The sequence below is a fragment of the Protobothrops mucrosquamatus genome, unplaced genomic scaffold, assembly GCF_001527695.2.
Source record: "Protobothrops mucrosquamatus isolate PMUCROS unplaced genomic scaffold, P.Mucros_1.0 scaffold1302, whole genome shotgun sequence".
In the NCBI taxonomy this organism is placed as follows: Eukaryota; Metazoa; Chordata; class Lepidosauria; order Squamata; family Viperidae; genus Protobothrops; species Protobothrops mucrosquamatus.
This window is the reverse complement of record NW_015387503.1, coordinates 59,339-83,451: the sequence shown is the minus strand read 5'-3', so window position 1 is coordinate 83,451 and position 24,113 is coordinate 59,339. Positions and strand designations below refer to the sequence as shown.

The 24,113-nt window shown below is 37.4% G+C and overlaps 2 protein-coding genes across 4 annotated transcripts in view; both read left to right on the top strand.

The window, feature by feature from the left end:
- The first annotated feature begins 975 nt into the window (after positions 1-975).
- Positions 976-13,499, top strand: CEP57L1 (centrosomal protein 57 like 1). 3 transcript variants are annotated; one of them, XM_015821313.2, is made up of 12 exons: positions 976-1,017; positions 1,533-1,564; positions 3,327-3,450; positions 4,700-4,879; positions 5,174-5,295; positions 6,294-6,410; positions 6,722-6,799; positions 8,272-8,367; positions 10,403-10,471; positions 10,558-10,784; positions 12,571-12,715; positions 13,193-13,499. In XM_015821313.2, the coding sequence occupies exons 2-12, from the start codon at positions 1,559-1,561 to the stop codon at positions 13,400-13,402; spliced, it is 1,374 nt and encodes a 457-aa protein (XP_015676799.2). In that variant the 5' UTR covers positions 976-1,017; positions 1,533-1,558; the 3' UTR covers positions 13,403-13,499. The 3 variants fall into 3 exon arrangements, with proteins under 3 accessions (XP_015676799.2, XP_029140947.1, XP_015676800.1); XM_015821314.1 differs by lacking the exon at positions 976-1,017 and adding an exon at positions 1,038-1,112; XM_029285114.1 differs by lacking the exon at positions 10,403-10,471.
- A 1,217-nt stretch (positions 13,500-14,716) lies between these two features.
- Positions 14,717-24,113, top strand: part of LOC107292236 (putative uncharacterized protein C6orf183) — a 14,356-nt gene continuing 4,959 nt past the window's right edge. The window contains exons 1-7 of the mRNA XM_015821310.1: positions 14,717-14,828; positions 17,657-17,789; positions 20,575-20,647; positions 20,922-21,032; positions 21,288-21,401; positions 22,308-22,502; positions 23,488-23,644. Of these exons, the coding sequence (XP_015676796.1) occupies positions 17,662-17,789; positions 20,575-20,647; positions 20,922-21,032; positions 21,288-21,401; positions 22,308-22,502; positions 23,488-23,644 (778 nt within the window). The 5' untranslated portion in view covers positions 14,717-14,828; positions 17,657-17,661. The remainder of the gene's footprint in view (positions 14,829-17,656; positions 17,790-20,574; positions 20,648-20,921; positions 21,033-21,287; positions 21,402-22,307; positions 22,503-23,487; positions 23,645-24,113) is intronic.

Here is a 24,113-nt window from a genome sequence, read left to right as displayed (position 1 = left end):
CTTGGGAGTAAATCACATCAAACTGTGTAAACAAGCAGTTTTATTCCGATTCACTACTAGTGGTTAGTTAGTACATAGAACTAGTCATTTTTATTTATATTTCTATTCAAAGTGGTAATGGACTTGGGAGAAGGCCTGCGATCTTAAAAGCTGCATACAATACACTCCTATAATTTACTGTAATACGTGAAAAGAACCCTTCAAAAGTAATATAAAGATAGAAAGAGAAACAGAGCTTGAACCACAGAAAGCGGCAAGCGCTGGTTGGCTTCATGTGACATATTAAACCATGGTAAGTTTGGGAGCAGTTAGTCAAACCAGAATTTAAGCACAATGGTTTAGCATTGGGTGTAAATAAGATAAAGTAGAAAAGTCCCCTTCCCCATTTTAACCCTTTCTTAGTAGCTCTGCCGTTGCGTCATCTAGAACAGTGTTTCTCAACCTTGACAATTTTAAGGCATGTGGACTTCAACTCCCAGAATTCCACAGCCAGCATTGCTGGCTGTGGAATTCTGGGAGTTGAAGTCCACATGCCTTAAAATTGTCAAGGTTGAGAAACACTGATCTAGAAGCTTAACAAGCGCTGTTCCTTGGGGGGGTGTTAATACAGAAAAAGTCCATCTCTGCATAGCAAAGCACTCAATTAATTACGTTTTGTGGGGAGGCAAAGACACTTGGATTACATTTTTCTTGTGCAAGACCCTCGCCGTAGCAACAAACCCAGCTCTCGGTAAACCCTCCGCACGAGCCAACAACCAGCAGGCGTTTGAGTAAACAGGAGAATAGCACCCGCCTCGTGCGCGCGCGCGCGCACACGCACACACCCCTTCTCTGATTGGTGCAGTAACAACGGGCAGAAAAGTCTGGGCGGAGGCGGGTCTCATCCGGGTCTCTGGGCAGAGGCGGAGATACGTTTGAGCGGGAGGGGACGCGGTCTATTTAAAAAAACGGCCCTGGCGAGGGCGCTCTAGGAAACAGGCTGTTTTCGATGGTTGGTGCAGGACATCGAGTTCCGAGGTACCGTGGGAGCCCAGGGAAGGTTGCCCGTGCCTTTGGCTACGGCGTGGCTTTTGCACCCTCTGTGCCGGAGGCGAGGGTGGTCCTCTGTTGAGGTTCTGCTCGAACTTTCTGCTTCTAGGTTTTTTTGGGGGGGGTGGGGGGAACTGGCCTAACCATTTGGAGGGGGCCGACTATATGGCCTTAGTGAGTCAAAGGGGAAGGTACTGTAATTGTGCATTGGCTTCCTTTACGTGCTTCTGGGCTGCTCTGAATGGGAAAAGTTCTCCTATTCCGCTTTTCTGATTTTCGGTTTCCTGCAGAAATGGCCGGGTCAATCGATCGTCTTACTAAGTTCACAGACCGCCACTTGTGGCTTCCTCAAGGAAGAAGAAGGGAGTAGTGTATTGGTGGTGGTGATGAAAATAAAATGCGTTTTAATTCGACAGACACAAAGAAATATAAATATTAGACGCAAATATTCCAGCTGAAGTATGGAACAAAGTACCTGATGTTTTTGTTTTCTTTTGTTTTAGTTGAGTGCTGTCCTAGATCCTATGTGATGGAGGTGAGTAATGCAACTTTAACAATCCACAAGTACTCGGTTTTAAAGTGATAAACTTAGGAATAGGAAATGCCTGAGCTTTTTTATGTAAAGTGAAACAATCCTGCTTTTATGTTCAATTTGTCAGTCAGATTCTATTGTTTTAAAGGAAATAGGTGAAAATCTAAAACGATCTTGCCACATTTGATCCAAATGACAAAAGGTAAAAATCTAAAAAGAAAACGTTGAGGAACCACAGTATTTGAGTTTTAATATGGATTTGAGGCACTTTTCAAAGGTAGAATTCTGAGATCTGCTAAGTGAAACCTGATGGAAAAAGTCCTTATGATTAAATTATTTTGAGTAATCGACAGCAATGTTACTAGACGGCATTCCACTTCAAATATGTTTTTGATTACTGTACTTGAAATGTACTTCATTTCAGTCACCTAATACAATATGCCAGGGTAGTTATATTTATGCTGTAATTGTCAAACAATTAAGTATTAATGAATTCCTCAACATCTACATTTGGAATTTATGCATATATTCATAGATACTCTGTTCTGTTTTCCTGCAATTTACTTGCAACTAATTTTATTGGTTTTAGGGAAAGAGGATAGATTTCCTGACACCTGTGCTTTAGCCCAAGGTGACAAAGTAACCATTGGTGATCAGTAAACAGAGACTTCAAAATTAATTCCATTCATAATTCCATTCGTATTTGTTCTTTTGTATCAGCAAATGTTGTTGTTGTTAGTTGCAAAGTCATGTGCGACCCATCGAGACCCCATGGACAAAGTACTTGAGTTTCAACTTCAGGATCTGGCCCTTTAAAGAGCAGTCAGGGTTGATCTCCTCTAGGACTGACCGGTTTGATTGCCTTGCAGTCCAGGGGACTCGCAGGAGTCTTCTCCATCACCATAGTTCAAAGGCCTCAATTCTTTGGTGCTCAGCCTTTCTTATGGTCAGCAAATAGATCCAAACAATTCAATGGGATCTGAACAAGGCCTTACATAAGTGGATACACATCATTTTCTTTGCTGATTATGCAATCTCATTGGGCACCAGCAGAAATTGCAAAAAGTACTACAAGAAAATTAGTTGGGAAAGAAATAGGTGCTATACTATTGTCTCTAAAAGATAGGATAGGGAAGAGTTGTCGGTAATTGATAAAAATACTCAATAGCTTGCCTTTACCATTTTGCAACCATCCTCAGCATTATTATAAGAAAATTGTATTTAGTGAGATCATTGTTTTATCCTACATATTTTATTAGATATAAGTCTCATAGAGTTTTCCTAAAATAATTTATATATCTGAAATAAATATAAGTCCATGTAACTTAGTTATTCTTAGGCCCCTTGATCTATAATTTCTCCATCAATAGAATTACAGGTCTTTTGTTGGTCTAAATTAGATACTGTAATCCGATCATAAGTGTGCTATATGCTGCTTGCATTCAAACATTTTTCGTTACTCTTGTGATCCAAGAGCTCCCCTGAACCTTTTTTATTTAGTTATTTTTACACATTTGGGCAAATTTTAAGGGATACCTTCGGTGCCTGAAGCTTTGCAGGGGTTTTAGAACACTATTTCATCCCTTAAGTGTCAATAACCTTAAAAATTTGAAATTCTTTTTCAAATGTGACATGCAGTTAAAGCTCTATGTAATTCTCAAACTAATGGAAATTTTGTGTATTCCTAATCTAAGTTTTTAAAAGAAAATGGCTGAATAAATGCTTCTGAGGAATTATAAATGCTACTGTATGTCTCTTTCTGCAGTCTGTGGATAGTGAATCAAAACATAGCTATATTGGAAGTTTTCTTCAGCCTCCAGATAAAATAAAATCTGCTTTTGCTGATCTCAAGCCAAAAAGTGTTATCAGCTGCCCACCAAACAACCAAGGTAAAGTACAAAACAGTAGTATGACATACTCTTAATGCGAAGCATAGTCAGTTTGTCTTCTTGGCCCATGTTTAATGTATTTCAGAACATACCGGTAGTGCCCGATAATTAACAACCATTTATTTATCAATTGTTTGAAGTTGCTAAAAACTCTTGACCCTGAGGCAGCTGTCAAGGTCCTATCTCAGTATCTTGACACTGTGCAGATCTGGATGGGGAAAAACTGACTCTGAATTAATCCTACCAGGACTGAGTATGGACATCAAGGCCTGATATCCATACTCAGCTGCTCTGGTTGCCAGTATCTTTGCTGGTGCAATTAAATTGTCTACCTTCCATGATTTCTGTCCATCTGGTAATAGCTGGCAGGGTTGATGCACTCTGGGTCCCCTTGATTAAACAGTGACCCAAGAAGCATGCCTTCTCTGATGGCACCTGCTTTGTGGAATGAGATCCCCAAAGATTTGTATAGCTCTCATCCTGATGGCATTCTGGAAGGACTTGAAAATGTGGTTCTAGATGAGATTCCTTTTTCTAGAGGCATTCCCATGTATATAGTATGCTGTTGAGACAGATGATGGTCTTGTATACGTCATACTGTATTTTCTATATTGTTGCTTTATTTTAAATTGTGGGCTGTCCAGAGTTGTCTGAGTGGTAGGCAGTACCTAAACCTAATTCATTAATTAAAGGTCTTGTGGTGTTTATGAAATCCAAAATGCAAGAAATGCTTCCAAAATCTTCTGGGCCATTAAAATGCATAGTCATTTCCTTTCTTTCATAATTATTGATTTTGTGTTTGTGCATCAGATCACGTCTAAGATATTGAACATATTCAATTTATTCAGTCTGCTAACCACACCATCTTAATCCTGTAAGTCAGGGTTGAATTCTTGATGCTGTCTGAGCCTGGTAATATCCTTGCATCAGATAAACAATAAAGGAGGAAATAATAATCAATCAAGGAACCATCAAAGAGGAAACCACATCCCCACCAAGACTGGCAGGGCAAGCTATTATGCATAAATAGCTAGCAAACTCTACTCTCTCTTACCCTGATGATGTTACGTAGCCTGGTAACAAAACACCTGCAAGAAAATACTAAACCCCCCATATTTTTAATATCTGGTTAGATACTAGAAGTGTAGTATCACACTGTTACATTGTGACATGTAATAATGCCTACTGCTTCTTTTTCTTTTAATTATCAAAACTGAAAAATTAAAAGTTTAGTTGACTTGTTCACCAGCTTTAGTGGCAGCCCTAAAAACTCTTCAAGAAAAGATCTGTCGTCTTGAGATAGAGAGGATACAGGCTGAAAATGACCTGAACTGCTTATCCAGAGAAGCTGCACAATATAGAAAAGCTTTGCAGCAGGAATCAAATGAAAAGAACATAGTTCACCCGGAGCTGATGGAAGAAAGGAAAGGTAACTTGCCAGTAGTATTGGCTTCTCCAGACTATATCTTTTCTATCTTAATCAAAAAAAGCAGTCGTTATATTGTGTTCTTTTTTGCATTCCATCTTAATATATGTGTACGGTTATAATATGGTTAAAGGTATCTTATTAATTGCTTAATTAAGTTTACACACCCTTTGAAGAAATTGGCACGAAGTATGTGGCAACTAAATATACTCTGTCTATCCAATTTGATTTTTTTTTAATCCCTAATGAAACATACTATTACAATTAAATTTCCCTCCCTTGTTTTTCCCCTCTCAGATGTGAGTGCACAATTAAGGGCAGCACAATCGCGCTGCTCTTTGCTAGAAAAACAACTTGATTACATGAGAAAAATGGTGCTCAAAGCAGAGCTGGAAAAAAAACTGGTTCTGGAGCAGCAGGTACAGAAATGTAATAAATCATTCTTAACATTTGTTTCTCCATGTGGCGTTTTATGTTAGTTTTCTTTGTAATCTTGCATATTCAGATCAGTAGCACATGAATCATGGAGCTACTGTTGCTTGTAGGTTTTACAGATTCTTGAGCTTTTTCTAATAAACTACCTGCTGATTAAACTGAATTCATGACAAGCTCACAGATGACAAGTATTAATTTTTTCTCTCTTAAACAGATGGATATCTAGAGATAAAAATGAAAAAAAAATGCTCATTGAGGCTTTCTACCCAGATTTCTTAACTTTAGACTTTTCAGCATTATCACGTTTTCAGCATTATAGGCTTTTTGAACGTATTTTAAATGAGTTTTGAAATATAAAATATTCTTTTCCATGAAATTTGTTGCTTAATTCTTAACTGCGAGCATCAAGAATGATTCCGATGCTGAAGAAATGCACACATACCTTGCCTAAAGATAAACGAGGTTTGATTGGGTGTTTGCTGAAAGAGATGTAGTGAAAATTGGCATTTTGGATTGTGATCCAAAAATCCTTGGTTATAGCTAGATGTTACTTATCACAAGTAATTGGTAGCAGTTAGCAGTGAATCTAGGCATGCTGGCTGAGGAATTCTGGGAGTTGAAGTCCACAAGTCATAAAAGGGCCAAGTTTGAAGAGCCCTGATCTAGATTGTAGATAAGAGAGAGATTTCTATATACTGTATGTATGCTCCTACCCATATTGTAAATTGTTGTTATGGTAGGCATTTCCTTTGACTACTATACCGCTGTAACATAAGTCATATATATGTCCATTCTTTGTCAACTTGCCGTTCAACATCCAATTATATCCAGAAATCTCTCCATGGGCAATCTTCCTTGGGCAACATTTTATTGTGCTTGCTCTATCTATATTTGCCATTGTTTATAGGGCTATTCATTCATCTTAAAATATTTGTTTAAATATGGTTTGCTGTCAGTTGCATGTTTTGTGGATATTTTACAGACGCATCTTCAGAAGGAAGATGACCAAAATCAGATGGAACTTTGTGCAAAACTGGAAAAACTTGAAATTCTAGAAAAGCAGTGTTGGACTCTTATTAGCACTCAGAAAACTGCAGAAGTAAGAAAATATTAACAGCATCATCCATACAGACCAGAACATGCCTTTGGTTATCTCTATCTAAGTGACATAAGAGGATGATAATGCTTTTCAGCCTCCTTCATCTCTCCCAGCCTCTTCTCTGTCAACAGCAATTTGGCTTGGGAAAATTAACTGAAAGCATTTTTTTCCAGCTTGATTGCAGCATAAAAGCCAGGGCATCATCCACTTTTGTTTTAATTCAACCTTTTGGGGACCCTAGAACTATAAAAGGTGAACTGCTTGTAGTCTACAAGCTTCCTGTCTAATTTTTTGTCTTTTTATTTTTTCAGGAAAAGATAAAACATTTGGAACAGAAACTTCTGGAGGAACAGCACCAGCGCAAGCTAATACAAGATAAAGCTGCACAGGTAGGGAAAATCAATATTGATGTTGCTGTAGTGGATAAACAACAAAAGGACCTGTGGATGAAAACTGTTAATCAACTTTTGTTGAAGTATATTGTCGTATTTAGAAACTCGGTTGCTTCAAAATTCTTTTTCTGAGCTACTATCAGTAGGGGGGGAACAACAGTTTCATAACAAGGCCGTGTTCCAGTCCAGCTGCCAGGACTTTATGGTTTTTTTTTAAATATTTTCTTTTCTGGTGGCAAACATACCTAATACTCCCCCCTCCTCCTATATTCCCCACAAACAATCCTATGAGGTGAGCTGGGCTTAGAAAGAGTGACTGGCTCAAAGTCACCCAGCTCACTTTTATGCCTAAGGTGGACTAAAACTCAGTTTGATGGGGTTTCTAGCCTGGTGCCTTAACCTCTAGATCAGTGGTGGCGAACCTATGGCACGCGTGCCAGAGGCGGCACTCGGAGCCCTCTCTGTGGGCACACGTGCCGTTGCCCCAGCCTTGCCTCCCCCCGCGACCCCCTCTTCAGCAGCCCCCCTGGAGGAGAGTCGCCCCCGAACGTGGCCCACACAGAGCAGCGTAGCCATGGCAACCAGGCAGCGTAGACAAGACTCTGCCCTCAAGCCCCATTGTGCACAGTTGATGCAGAGGGCAGAGGGTGTGGCCGCCATGGCACTGCTGGGCTGCCTGGGAGATCTGCGGCAGGCCCTGGAGGCGGTAGTGGCCCTGCGGGCAGGCAGGGTGGGGGCGGGGCAGGGAGTGGAGCGGGGGCGGGGCCAGTTTTTGGGTACTTGGTCTCTAAAAGTTTCGCTATCCCTGCTCTAGATCAAACTGGCTCTTCAGTCGATTTGATGTGTTAATTTCACTGTCAGCAATATTTCAGATTTAAGAATAGTTTATAATATGACTTTCATGTTATTATAGTTGGAGATGTTAGCTTGAACATTATTCTCGAAAATACATTGTTTTTAAATAGCCATCACATATCATTTCTCTAATAAGACAGCTGGATATGAATCTCTGCTAATTAAGGTTGCTTGCTACAAATTTTGTCAAAACGTTCAAAGGATATGGTTAGAATTCTCGGGAAGCTTTTCAAAACACACTGTGTTAGTTGGGCCAATAAATGTCACCATTTAATTCTGTGGTACAAATAATGCAGCCCATCAGATATCTCAATTGGCATTGATTGCAAAAAGGAGAGGAGGGGGAGGGCCTGTCAAACATTGCTTGATACTGTGATTAAAACAATAGTTTTATATTAAGCAGATATTTTAAAAGTGTAGTTTTTAATGCATTTGGTAATATTTACTGGAAGTTGTACAACTTCTGTGATGGATCATGCAAAGCAAATTTTTAAAGGTATTTTTTCCAGAGAGCTGTTATATCACACTATGACATTCCTGTGTGACTCTTATATAAAAGTCATGTACTCATATTTTTCAATATGACTGCTAACTCTTAATATTTTTTACTACAGCTCCAGACAGGTGTTGAAATGAACAGAATTCTCCTGTCCTCACTTTCACCTGAAAAAGAGGTGAAGAAGAAAAGCAGGAAAAAGAAAGTCATCAAGGTAAAATGTTAGTTTTCAACCACATTATTAATAATATTGAGAAGTTAGGCAAGCGACAACCTTCCATTTATTTTGCACAAGGCAGGTTTCCTAGGAGTGCCTCTTAAGAAGTGTGTTTAATCTCAGCAAAGAAATGTAAAATGATCCCAACCATTTCTATATTTAGTAGATCCTAGTCTGTTGTGATTTTCAAATAAAGTCACCCGGATTCTGCTTTTCCTTATATAAGGCTAGTGTTTCTCGGATTATGTTCTAGTATTTCAGTGATTTAGAATCTAGAATTGGAAGTCTCGATAAGATATTCAGGATTTTCCTACAGGTAGAATTAAAAAAATAGTTAAGTTAAAGAAGTCCCAGTAATTTCAACATGCCTGAATTAATTGCAAAGTTCCATTTGTATCTGGATGCCAGGCAATACAGGAAACAATAACAAAAATGCAGATATCTGTATTTAGCGCAGAAAATAAACTTATTCAGTACTTTAAAATAATAGAATACCACAAAACATATTTTGATGTTATCCTCTAAAAATATGCCTATATTACTTATTTGAAGCTCAAAGCAAGCTTAATAGTTAATTTTCTTTAACTTCACAAACATCCAAACTTTCAGAAACTAGCCTTTCATACATTCTTCCATCAAAGGTGTACGACCCACAGGGGCTCCATTGCAAGCTTTTTATGTTCCCAGGCCATAACCTGCTTGCACTACACATCCAGGTTCAGAAGTGGCTGAAAACTAATTCACTGAAGCATTAAAGTGACAAAGCAGGTAGTAAGATGAGTACTAAAATTCATATAACGAACAGAAATAAATTTAAAATGTAGTTCTTGGATCCATGTGAATTGAACTAAATGATATTGTTAAAAGTGCAAAGAGGAAATAGGATGAGAACCTAAAATGAGATTTTATTAGACTGAAAGTCCCTGACCTCTAGTCTTTTAACTTTCATAGATTATAGAAAGAGCATTCTTGACTGGGAAAGAGTTGTATTAGCAGGCATGAAATAGATAAAATAATTCAGATGGTGGCAGATAAAAAGGCTTTAAACACAAAACAGATGGAAAGGTACTCACAAAAGCAAGTATAATCATTATCTTATTTGCTAGTGAATGCCAACTCCTATACTCTTACGTTTAAAGTTGTCCATAATTGCAGAATTTTTACAGTTGTCCATAATTGCAGAATTTTGAAAGAATCACTAATTTTAAAAAATTTAAAAGAAACATTTTTTGCTGGTCTTTCAATAAAGAAAACTTCCACATAAACTGGGATTGCGAGAAATAAATCAAAACTATTAGGCTATTAAGCTTTCCAACTGAATTCCAATCTTGTTCTGGGGATTATCCCAAGAGAGCATTTCCAATTAGACATATTTTGGTTTTTCTAACTTTCAAAATGATAAATGTTATTTGGTATGCTTTTTTACCATCTTTCTCTTAAACTAAAAAAAACCCAAAAACCAACAGGTTGGATCAATTTTTAAATATATGTCTTAAATATATTTAAGAATGGTCCATTGAAATCAATTGGATTTAGGCAGGTTGGATAGTCATTTAAAGTTATGCCCATTTATTTTAGTAAATACGTACTGTATGATTAAATCTGAGCCCATCTGACTTCCTAAGTTGCACCCAGTTTTCCATTTGTGCATATGATTTCTTATGGAACACTCATCGTCCCTTATTCTGAGGTTTTTGGAAACATTCGGAAATGTTTGATAAGTGATGCAAGAAGGCTATAAAAAGGGCTGGCAAACAAAGATCACAAAAAAGGATTAAAATGTTTCCATAATTCAATATATAAGGAACATATATTTCTTATATATAAGAAACTTAATGTTCTAAAGAGAAAGCTATAATCTTTCATATTTTGTCGAGTCTCAAACAAGTTTCAAGTCTTGAAACATTTCTCTTAAAAGTAATAAGACATAGGATTAATGAAGATAGATCTCATTCATCTCCCTTCTTTAATTAAGTTTAGAACCTCCCTTCTTTTTTCCCCAAATGAAATAAATCCAGGTTTTAATTTTCAGAATAATTCTAGTATGAAGAGAACACAGTCGAGCTTTCAGGGTGGAATGTTGCCTTTTGTTGCCGGCAAGGTAAGCATTGTGTCTTTGCAAATGAGAATTTAGTCAAATTATTATTTGCTTAACAAAATGTTATACTTTGCTACTTCTCCCACAAGTCTGCCAGCTCAAGTCACTCTGTTGTTGCAAATGTACAAAGTGTCCTGCATATGATGAAATACCGTAGCCCTTGTATGACTTCACAATGTCCAGAAGGCACTGAAAAGAGGACTTCAAGATGGCCTGGCATTTGCAAACCAGCGTCTTGTTCCACGACTTCCTCTGCTACTGAAAGTCTTTCTGATCTTCTTCTGGGTATGCAAGATGAGTTGGGACAAATGAGTTTGTAAGTATTCGTGTATAGTTTCCATACAATCTCTCTGGTGTCAAATGGGTATTTTAGCAACATACACTTTTTGATCTCCTGTCACCTACCAGATACTGGAGCAACATAAAAAGCAGCAGATCTTTCTTTTCCTCCCCCCACCCCCCCCACCCCATACCACATGTAGGCAGATGTGGAAAATGGCAAATTGCTTTTTAAAAACAGGTGGTGATATAGGTTGATCCTATTCAAATATAAAAAAAACCCCAGATTTTTACCCACATTCACAATGTTAGTGGGAGCAGGACTGAACTTAAGAGGCCTATCACTGAAAGCAACAAAGTATCCTGAAGTTTTTATAATAATAATAATGATGATAAAGTTGGAAGGGACCTTGGAGGTCATCTAGTCCAACCCCTTGCTCAGGCAGGGAACCCTATACCATTTCGGACAAATGGCTGTCCAGTCTCTTCTTAAAAACTTCCAGTGTTGGTGCATTCACCGCTTCTGGAGGCAGGTTGTTCCACTGGTTAATTGTTCTAACTGTCAGGAAGTTTCTCCTTAGTTCTAGGTTGCTTCTCTTTTTGGTTAGTTTCCATCCGTTGCTTCTCGTCCTGCCTTCAGGCGCTTTGGAGAATAGCTTGACTCCCTCTTCTTTGTGGCAGCCCCTGAGATATTGGAACACTGCTATCATGTCCCCCCTTGTCCTTCTCTTCGTTAAACTAGGCATACCCAATTCCAGCAACCGTTTTAGCAGCACAACAGGCAGTTATGGGTTCTTGGGTTAATGCCCCAGCTATAGGAGCTGGCAGTTATGGACACCTGTCATTTGGCACTTGCAACACCTCAACTCCATGAACTGCATTGGTTGCTAGTATATTTTGGGATTCAGTTTAAGGCGCTTGTAATTATTTTTAAAGCTCTTGGGGCGGGATTAATGGTGGGACCATGTCTCTCCAGTTGTATCTACCCATTCTGCAAAATTCAGCAGGAAAAGTTTGCTCTGGGTCCTGTCCAGACACTTGCATTTTGGCTGTTTTAATTGTTTTGGTTGGTTGATTTTTGTCATCTGCTGTTATTTATGGTATACCTTATTAAGGTAAAATAACTGATATTTATGATGTACCCCACTAGGAATGTATGTGATTTACAATCTTGTAAGAAACATACATTCCTACTAGGGTGCTCAATTGCATGCCCAAGTAACATCCGTCTACTCTCAACTGTAGATATTCATCTCTTTAATTCTGCTGCTTCTCCTCTAGCATCTGAAGTTTCATGTGGTAACACTTATTGGCTGCATTTATTTCTCATGCCCAATTAATCTGTACAAAACTTGAAATTTGGAGCTACTCTACTCAAGAAATATCCACATACAGATAGTCCTTGACTTACAACCATCTGTTTAGTGACTGTTCAAAATTACAACAGCACTGAAAAAAATGATGTGCAACCGGTCCTCTCACTTACAACCATTACAGCATCCCCATGGTCACATGATCAAAATTAATGTGGTTGGCAACTGGCATGTATTTATAATGACTGCAGTGTCCTGAGGTTATGTGATTGCCATTTGCAACCTTCCCACCCAGCTTCTATCAAGCAAAGTCATTGGGGGAAGCTTAATTATCGTGATTCATTTAACAATTGCAGTAATTTGCTTAACCTCATTATTTAGACCTCCGTATTTTATGACTTGATGTACAAATAATGAAGAAACTTACAAGGATGAACAAACAAAATGTAGATGTACAGTAGAAAAGCCCTAAATTGTGTTTAAACAACTGATAGAATTTGTCTTCAACAGTGAACATCAAGAACTATCAAAGCAGATAGAGGAAAGTCAAAACCAAGACATTCGGGAAGACCTAGAACGTGAATTGGATTGTCTTGTGAAGCAGATGGAAATTAAAGGAGAACAGATTTCAAAACTGAAAAAGCATCAGGATCATGTAAGAGACAATTCTGAAATCAGGAGATGTGACTAGTTAGGATGTGCCTTGTTAGACAGCCAGTGCTTAGCACTGTGATGCTTGGAGAAAGGAAAATAAATGAGAAATTGTATGAAATTTCACACAATTAAGACAATTATGAATGTGCCTGGAAGGACTGAAGAGAGACATCTCAAATGTTGACATGCATCGCTGTTTTGCCGAATAATATGCACCATCATGCCATTGAGAAACGTTAAATCAATTGTTATGTATTACATTAGTTTATTTATTCAAATTCAGCTCTAAAAAAATCTTATTACCCATTTTAATCCTTGCACTTAAAACCAAACATTAATATCCTTATTCCAAAATTGTAATAAAAATAATTTGATAATGCTTAGCTTTGGTATGAAAAGAGACTTGACGCGCCTCACAACAGCAAAGTGAGCCTATCTTTGCATATCAGAATTATTGTGCAATTTTTCTTTGATTTAGGTTTATAAACTGAAGCAAAGAGCTCAAAAACTGAAGAGAGAGCCAGCATGTTCAGCATCGAGGCCTAATGAATTAAAAGGAAGCAAAGAGACTGTAATCCCTCCAAGTATCTCTTCTACAAATAAAACCACAAATTCCCTTCGGCTATTAAAAAGTGCTCAGAAGATTCAATCAGTATTGAAGAAAGATGATATTGTGTGGGAATCATAGGTTCCACATCTGATTTCATACATCACTCTCTGCTGAGATTTGATTTGTGTTAGTGGTATACCCATTAATACTGAGAATAAAATGTCGGGTAAATAAATTCTCTGTTTTCTGTACTGGCATTTAAAAACGGATTATTTTAATGAAGCATGTGCACTGTTTTTAAGTAAAGGACCTATCACTCCGCGTAGTCAAATTATTGTGTGCCTCGCCATCCTTTCATGAGAGACTTTGAAGAAAAAGTATTCTTTTGCGTCTGGGTTGATTTAAAAAATACCTAGTGGTTCATTGTTTTATTTCTGTAAAATATTTATAGACTGTTTTTCAGTAAACCAATAAACTTCAAAGTCTTAAAAAAAACTGTCACAGTTCAGGTCTAGGTTAAATCTCTGCTTGCTTATCTAACTGGTATTGTTACGTACCCATCAGGCTATCCTGCTAGTTTACAAAGCAGAAGTGTTACACGGGCATACTAAGGCATGTCCATCACTATATATGAAATCTTTGTTAAAGAACCCTGGTAATGCCAAATATAAATACTAAAAACCAAATTTATCTGGTGCAAAGAGATTTGCAGCGTTCACAGGGAACTCTTTGTTCTCCCCTTTTTTAGCACCCCAAGAATTAACCACATTCCCTCCGACCACTCCAGAGAGGAGAAATTGGATGCTTTAGCAGAATGGTCAGTGAAAGGAAACCGGTTGAAGGTGTCTCATGGTTATCATATTCAATTCCTAGTCTTTTAACACCTGATAGCAAATTGGCTCTTAACAAATGAATGTATGGAGATGCGATGGCATGAATTTGCAGTTGTTTAAGTCAGTATTTCAAAAGGGCTTCACTTGTGACATTTAACTTCCAAACAGAACTATCTCTACCAAGGCTATACAACCTTGCCTCTTTTATGACCCGTGGACTTCAACTCCCAGAATTCCTGAGCCAGCTTTGCTGGCTCAGGAATTCTGGGAGTTGAAGTCCACGAGTCATAAAAGAGCCAAGGTTGCCTACCCCTGATCTATACAAATACTTTGGGGACCTACAGCCTCACTCAGGCCTTACTAATCTTCTACTTGGCTTTAACCATCTTTGACAAAGTATTGTTTTCTCCCACTGGCGCAGAAGAGCCCTATTTATTTATTTGGTCATTTTTGGATTAAAATAGATCAACATGCCATCTATTAATCTGGAGCCCAGGAAGTGATTTTTTCAGCCCTCAGCTTATGTGTACAGATGTTGTTACGGTTACCACTAAGCCTACCCAAGCACTCTTGACAAACCTCTCGATTGCATCTTTAGTTTTGATCACACTAGCTATAGAAACCTGTGGGAGATGTTTGCTGCCACTGTTTCTAATAAGGCAACTGAGCTCTTTGCTAGAAGCTGTTTACCTTCTGGGCTTGTGAAGTTGTGACCTTTCTATTGATACCAGGTATCGTATTCTCTTAAGCTATGTGTTCCAAGATAGGGCAAAAGTAAGAGCAAATGAGTTTTTATTTGTCCCAGAAAGTGCATTTCCTTGTTAATTTATGCTAAAATAACTATATGAAAGACTCCCGAGAAGAAAAGTACGGGGCCTCAATGATCTATAGCAGCAAGTCTTGCTCTGTTAAAGAATTCGCTCTTAAGGAAGATAAAGAAAAATTGTTTTCTGAAGGAGGTTAAATACTATCTAGAATTATCATTTAAATGCTTCACAGATTAAGATAATTGGAGAAGAAATATTGACATTTTCTCTTTTTACTCTCTATCTCCCCTCTCCCTCATCATAATGAAGGCCATTTCAATTTTGTGTGCTTTTAAGGGGAACAGGCATGCTTTCTAGTATTAATCACGTCTATTTTGAAATCTTATATATGCTTTGCTGGTATCCTAATCTCATTACTTAGGTCAGCTAACTCAGTCATGCCTGTGGCTTTTTCAGGGGGAGGGATATCAACTGATCCTGGATGATTTTTGAAATTGTGAAATTGTTTGAAAATCCTGTAAGCATCGCTTCTACAATAGACTTCTTGCTTAAAAAAGCTTACAAGTTTCATAAGAAATTAGGAGAAATTATTTTGTTAAGGCATTTCTATATCTTGGCAGAAGCAGTTACTGTGATACATGCTTAAAACAAATTTTAAATCCCTCAAGCAAATCCCTTTTAATTTATATATTAATTAGATAGGGTCCTTTTTCTAAAGAAATTGCATTTTCCAAATTTGATACGTTGTTGTGTGGCTTTGGGCAACAAGTCAGGAAAAGGGATGTGCTTTTCCATAAGTCGGTAGAAAATTATCTGGGTGGGTTCAGCTGCAGATTATGCAACTGGATATGATTTATTCTGATAGAATTTGTGTTACCCAAATCCCATTGAGAGCTAGTTCGTATATAAAAGCTACACTATGAAGTTAAGAACTGGGACTATAGAGTCATGGTCCAAGAGAAATGCACAATTCTACGTAATTATCAAAATAAACATTTGACACAAGTGATTATACTGTTCTATAACCATAATAAAGATTTGATTTGATGCTAGTGATTAGTTATGTTCACTGCCTTGAATTATATATCAAATGGCAGGATAAAATAATAAAAATTAAACATTTTAAAAGGCTTATCTCTGAACCCACCAATATGAGCCAAAGATGTGAAGTAGTGTTAGAAAAATGCAGTCAATGTTCTGTATTAATTTCAGGGTTGGACGTGACTTGTTTCAAATTTCTTTTACTCATTAACTTTATTACTCTTGTCTTGCACCAATCGCTATCTTTTTAGCTATCTCACAATCTGATTTTGAGGGGAAAATGGAGAGAACGTAAATGATATATTACACCCTTGAGTTTCTGGGGGGGGAAAAAGCTCACATATACATTAAATAATTGCATATTACCACCACAGAAAGAATAAGCAGAGGACAGAATGGAATTGACATTTGAGCCAACAGATATACTAAGTCAATTTTTGACCTTTATAAAATATTCTGTACTAATGCTCAGCAAGGAATCTGTGATGTATTCCAGATAGGCAACATATAACAGGAACAGTCTCAGTATCTAACAAACTATCCTATATATAACTGCTAAAAAAATGTAGGCCTGTCAAAGCTTCTAATGGTTTGTGTAACTAGTCCAGGAATAGATATATTTCTTTTCAAAGTTCTTTTGTGCTATAATGTTATAGCACTTTATAATGCTATAAAGTGTGCTTATGTGGATCCAATAATAATGAGATCAAATATGGCTGTACTGAGAATAAGAATCTAGTTCATACATCATAATCGATTGCATTTGGTTGTCTTACCATAATGTGTGAAATTGTAATTTATAATCCATATTTTATGGATTATAATTTGCACAATCTTGCTAAGGCACAATCTATGCCTTAGTGAGTCATTGTAAAACCAATAATAATGATGTGTGAATCCAGTTAGTATATGACATGAAAATACTTTAACCCTGTTTGTATAAACACATCTGGTGGGTATATTTGTTCTCTGAATACTGTAGTTGTTTTTTTATGGATATTGTTTGTCTCATATTGTTTTTCATTCTGTGAAGCTGCCCAGAATTATTGGGAGGGATACAGCCTTGAAATGTAATTAATAAATGAATAAATATCTTACACTGATGGAGGTGATAATTAACTTTCAGCTTGGTCAGAATAAACCACAGGGATGTTTAGTTGTTAATACTATCAACCAATAACCAATTTCTGGGTATTGGGGTGTACATGCTATCAATAAATGAGCCAAGAAAAGACTATAAAGGATAATTTGTAGATTTGTAGATCATGTTCCCTTTCCTATTATATTGCTGACATAAAAGAAGCTTGATTTGCAGCTAGAAGATATGCAGAACTTGCTTTCAAGTTCAGACACAACTAGTTCAGATGATCTTTTGGTCCTTCAAAATGCCAACTCAGTTTCAAGTAATAGAATGTAACAGACAATATCCATCTTTAGCTTGAAATTATTCTGTTGCAATTAACAATGAAAATACAAGCAATGTCACTAAACTCTATAAGTAACTGACCTTTTTACTTTTGTGGCATGTACTGTTTTAATACATAAAATGGGCAGTTAGCATGAAAAGGCAGTTACACTTCTACTGGTTTTTTTGCCCTCAAGCAAGAAGTGAAACAAATATCCATCATACATTATAACTTATTTCTTTTGTGTGCATTATATTTATGCACTTACTTCTAAAGTGCTTAATTATGAAACTATTATTGAAAATTAAATATAATTTTATCTACACTTTCTCTTTATGCTATAAGACAAAATGGATGAAATATATAAGATCTCTTCAACTGAAAGAGTCCAACAGGTAGAGAAAGAATTAGCTGTGCAGCTGACTGAACTGAAGACGGAAATGGAAGGAAATGGAATCTTACAAGGAACTGCACATTGGTAAAAACATCATTTCTTACTTAGGAACCCAGCTGTTTCGTAACAGGCCACATAGCTTATGTGGATCCAATGCAATTATTTCCCATTCTTGGGCAAGGTTGCTCAAAGATCTCACTGTAAAGTCATTGTGAGGAATGTATTGGGCATCTGTTGAATAAAGTCACTTTGCTCTAGGTTGGACTTTATCCTTGTAACAGGTCCTATGGAGTTCACTTGGGCTCAGTCTTGCTCAGTTATCTGGGAGGAGGTTGACCCTATTGATGAAGTGAGCAGGATTCTCATGACTGTTAGCTTGGTCACCTGTCCTCAAGAAGCCATCACTAGGCCCAATCATGCTGGACAAATTTCTTTAGGAAAGGTTATAGAAAAGGTGGTTGTGCACAGCAGCTCCAGAGAACTCTGGTGGAAAATGGATTATTTGGATCCCTTTCATTCAGGCCTGGGAATGGGACTATAAAGCATCTATTGTGCTTTTAGATGACCTAGCTAAGAGCAGGGTGGAGGCAATATATCCATCCTTGTTCTTGACAGCTCTTACGATCTGCCAGAATGTCCTTGAGAGACAGGAGGAAGAGGAGGACTGCAGCCTAGGTGATAGTCAGATACGAGGTAGGTGAACCCACAGAAGGAAGGGGAACCTGGAAAATGTCTCAGAAGTGACCCACCTTGCTTGTTGAACTGTAAAGACAAGGGAGGAGAGATGTATTTTCAGACTTTAGAATATAGAATAACAGCGTTTGAAAGGACCTTGGAGGTCTTCTAGTCCAACCTCCTCTTTAGGCAGGAAACCCTATACCATTTCAAGCAAATGGTTGTCCAATCTCTTCTTAAAAACTTCCAGTATTGGAGCATTCACAACTTCCGGAGGCAAGTTGTTCCACTGATTAATTGTTCTAACTGTCAGGCAATAAGATTCTGTTACCTTAACTTTACAACAAAGGTAATGTTATTAGTCATAGTTGTCCTTCTTGTCTGGACTACCTTGCAAGGCAGAAATCAATATCAACATCAAGGAAGCAAGGAAGGAAGGAAGGAAGGAAGGAAGGAAGGAAGGAAGGAAGGAAGGAAGGAAGGAAGGAAGGAAGGAAGGAAGGAAGGAAGGAAGGAAGGAACTAGCATAATACAGAACTGCCCACTCCCAACCCCCAGAGCAGATTCAGAAAGATACTGTGACTGGATGATATTGAAAGCCAAAGTCACCTCTTTGAGGAAGTCCATATCAAAAGCACCAATTAATGTCAATACTACCAATTTTTTTACATTTTTAATACTGTTTTTAATTATTGTTAGCTTCCCAGAATAATGAATTTGAGATGGGTGGCCATATAAGTGAAAATGAATGAATGAATGAATGAATGAATGAATGAATAAAAATTCACATTATAAATATAGGCTTAATTTCAGAAGGAACAGCTAAACAATGATAGATGCCAATCAATCATGGGTTTTTCTGCAGCACATTGGATTTTAATAATTCCAGCATATCTTATGTAACCTTAAAGCAATATTCTTTAGGCTGTTCAACCCAACTTTTATCTACTTATAAAATAATATGTGAGGTGTGAGTTACTCACATGCTGATCACTGATTCATGAGATTACAGCAACTTGTTTATGATGCTGCTTTTAGAGATAACCCAGAAATTCCTGGCATAAAACAGGGTAAGGAGATTACTAGCAGGGCAAAGTTGTTGCACTAGTTGATTCACAGAACATCAAACAAAGGTGGAAGGAGTATACTGTTGTTCAGTTAAGGTATCAATTTCTACGTTATCTTAGATTATATTCTCTATGTAGAAGAATTTCTACAATAGGAGGTTTAATTAGATGTGCATATATGGCCATTTCCAAATTAGAAAGTTACCAAATTGATGGAATGACTGTAGCAGGGGTAAGCAACCTTGGCTCTTTTATGACTCATGTCAGCTATGCTGACTCAGGAATTCTGGGAGTTGAAGTCCATGAGTCATAAAAGAGCCAAGGTTGCCTACCCCTGGACTATAGGAATATGGGAAGCAATAGAAGAAGAATCAGTAAAGGTTCTAAGCAAATTATGCCAGCAAATCTGAAGAATGACACACTGACCAATAGACTGTATACCAGTACTAAAGACAGGAGGCATAACAATGTTTGCAAACTATTATACCATCTCCTTAAGTTTCTTGCCAGCAAGGAAATGCTTAGGATCATCAACAAAGAGCAGATCCCTGCAGGGAAATTGAGATGCCAGTTTAATCCTTGGCCAACATTTTTTCATTTCATTCTCACAATTCATGGAGGTATTTGCTACCGTGTGACCACCTTTAGAGAATGTCGTGGCATCCGTTTAAAGCCGGGGCCTTAGCCTGCTCATCTGTGGTTTTCACTGCATTGTACTGAAAGTGATGTTCTGTTCAAAATGTGCAGTCATACAGTTGCTGACTTTCTCAATTACTCAGTTTCCCACATAAATTGCTACACATTTATTTGTCCAATTAATATTCTAATATTTGTTCTGCTTGTTATTAACGACTGAATTAATAAGCTGAACTGGCCTTTTAATTTCAGCAGGGAATTTCCCGTAGTCGGAAGTAAAAATATATTTAACATAAGTGGGAATAAATATTGGCTTGAAAGTCTCAGTCTGTGGATATTGGTGGTACAAGCCGTATGAAATCCTTGAGTTTCCAAGTGATTATTGTTAAATTCATCCTACAGTATATATTTTGCAGCTGTTAAGTAATTTCATATGTATTTCACTGCTAATTCTGCTCTGGTCTGCAATAATGTTTCATCATATTTCATAGTTCTGTGCCCCTTCCAAAAGATGCTGATTATTTCAGAAGAGAAAGGGAGTGGATACTGAAAAAATGTTTACAGGTAATAAATAAATGCATCACTGTAAAAAAAATTACCTCAACATAGTCCAAAAGCCGTACCTCTTATGCCTTTTGCTTGTTATTAAACCTATTCAAACTGGAGAAGCTTATTTCTCATTTTTAGTAATTATTTTAATTAGCAAGAAAATTGTCATTAAAATGTTTTGATCATTATTAAACAGCATTTTCTACAATTTTAAAAGATCCCACAATATTATAAGCATACCGTATTCAATACCGCTGAATAATTTTAAACTGTTATTGATTTTTCTCAGGTTGCAGAGGCAAAGCCTCTTGTAATTCAAACTGATGTCCTGCAGAGGGAGCTAGATAGCTGTCTAAAAAGAGAATATACACCAGAAAGTTTACCCTTGTTGCTGTATCAGGTAATGGTTCCTTCTTTTCACGTTTGCAGTTTTTTTACCTTAAATTTTCTACCAAAAACAGCTGACATGTTATGGCTTCTCAGCCTCCAAATTCCTCAAAGTTGTGCTTCTAATTTTCTATTGTAATTTTTTAGTTTGAGGTGGACAATGAGCCAATGTGTATGCAAACGATATTCCAAGGAATTTATTTATGATGCATAATTTTTCAGAAGCAAAACTGTAATTGTAATCTGTAACCTCTTATTTTTTATAAAGTTTTTTATTGACAGAATCTCACAGTTAGTCCAAAGCAAATACCTACATATGCTAAGATGGAAAAGATTTTGTCAGCACAGTAGTATTATTGAACAACTGTATCCTTTCTACCAGGTATGACATCTCAAAGCTTGTACAGTTGTTAAATATAATGTAAAATGTTTATTTTCAAATGAACTTAAATATGATTTAATGTTTGTTAAGTGCGGAGGCAAAGCTATTGAATTTTCCTTTCTGTGAGTTCAATTTAGTTTGGGAAAAATGGTATTTTCCTATGTGGGAAGTCAGCCCCCCAGAGAAGGAAATATTAAAAGGGCAGGAAAATATATTTCCTAAAAGGATCTTGAAGAGGCAGAAAAACATGCCCAGTTTTCTTGATAGCCCCAGGTCTCCCCAGAAGCCAGCTCTGCTTGGGGGAGGGAGTTGTAAATCATCAGGAAGGTTGAGGCTAGGAGATTGAGAAGACAAAAACACCTAAAATCTGCATACCTCACCCAAACTCTAAGAGTCATTAGCCCCAGCACCAGGGAAGCAGGATATGATCTTTGGGTCATAATAGGATTAACCCATCACCATCAGAATACCAGAAAAGCAAACTCAAACTCAGGTCAAAGTTCATGCCACAGGAACAGGAAACAACTCAAAACAAAAGGCTCCAGAGGATATAACAACCCACTCCCTACATGTGCTCAGCCCCTTATTTCTCTCTCTTTTCTGCCAGAACCATCTTCCTGTCTGGCTCTCTTCTTCAATAAACTACAACCTTCTTCCTAAAGCAGTCACCATGTTTATTCCCAGCTTGGACTGAACCACGATGAAGACTTTTCTTTCAACACCTACATAATGACTTACAAATTTGCTCATCTAAAATCATTGACATCTTATTAATGTCTATTTCTATATGCGGGGACTTGTAGGGGAGTATTAAAATCTACCAACAAAAAATAATTTCTAGATGGTTCGTTAATTCATCTTCCTGGGAAAAGAAAGCCATTTCCATCTTTTTCCTCTCTTTGTTAGAAACAAGTGGCTCAAATTATGCAGGAGTATAATGATGCTGTTCAAAGGGCTGCGAGACTCTCAAGTGTACGAGAGAGCTTTCTGACTGGAAAAGAAATTCCTATAAACCTGGTGACCCAGGAAGATTTGATGATCTACACACAATGGCTAATATGTCACTTGCATTCACTTAAGACCATCCATGCCTATCTCCAGGTAGGATAATGGCTTACCATGAAACAGGCCATGAAGTCTGTTGGGGAAGTTGAGACCCATTTCACATTAATATTCATAAATTTCTGCTAAAGGCAGCAGGACACTTATATAGGTTGTGTAAAAAAAAAAATCTGCCAATAGTATTACAATAGTAATGTAAAATGGCAGCACAAAGTCTGAGTCCCTTTGCAAATCCCCTCCCCAGCATCCAGACCCTTGAACATTAATTGGATTCCTTGAAAAGTAGCTCTTTTTTCAGATGCAAGGCACCAGAACCAGACATAAAGAGTTCAATATTTATTCTATAATTAGATAGCAGTAGACGAAGAACTAAAGATTTGTAAACATTTCTACTGAGGTTGCACTCCTATATAGACATTTCTCAAAAGAGTAGAAGAACTAAAACCATTGTAGGCTAAAGCATTTACTATGGTATAAATTTGACCGTAAACTGATTGGACCTCAAGGAAATATGAGATTATCTTTCTCCTAATAGATAGGGAGTCTGGAGCTCTCTAGACATTGCTGAATTACAGTTCCTAATATCCTACAATAAGAGTGAAGTTAATAACTAGATGAGAAAGTCAAGTCAGGGTCCATCCTTACTGCTCTATTTGGGCTAGTATATGAAACATGAAACATCCTTCCTCTAGGAAACAGGAGTTTATAATAATATTTCTTTTATTAATAGCAAGATGCAGCCTACATTTTCTGAGATAACAGTCTTATAGAGGTGTTTGTGTCTCCAACCAATATAGAAAAAGAAAAACATAACTTCAGTTGAACAGCATATTTCAAAATGTCCTAGATAGGATTCCCTAAATTGTATTTCTTTACAAAGGCTGGAAATCTCAGTCCATTTCCCATAACACAAGAGATTCTATCATATTTTGGGGAGAAGTATAAAAGTAACTATTATTAAATGTGTATTATGTTCTGCTTTAAATACATATAATAAATGTAAAACATATGCTCAAATCTATAGGTACTCCAACACTTGCCTATCTCTCACAGGACAGAGGTAGCCATTGACAGACATCCATTTCAAGGTGATGGACATAAAACTAAAGCTTCTGGAAAAATGGATTTTTTGTCTCTCAGGATGCAGGTCTCTGTCCACCCTTGCTCTTTAGCCATAGAGGGTAAGGAATAATGATATCCATATAATTTGGGAGCCACAATCCTGAAGGGCTCTGGGAGCTATACAAATTAGCTGAGAGACTGAACATGGGTCACAGGCTGTAGATTTCCTCTGTCTCCCTTGGTGCTTTCTATGCAAAGTAATTGTTTTGGCCCAACAGCCATGCAGTAGGGCTCTAGCTGCTAAACAGATCTAGACGTCTTTCTGAATTTTCTAGAGAGAACATGTTTTCCAGTCTTTCCATGTTGCTCAAAGTTAGAGGAGGAGGATTGGAAAAAATACTGATTTACTATTTATATTTAGCATTTGTTCAGGATATAGCATCCTCTGGATACTCAAGGCAGTGTTGGTGGACCTTTACTTCCTATAACAAACTGTGAGGAAGGCTGAGCTCAGTGAGAGAATGAGTAAACCCAAATTATCCAGGGAACTCCATTACTGAGGAGAACTTTGAACCTGGATCTCCTCAG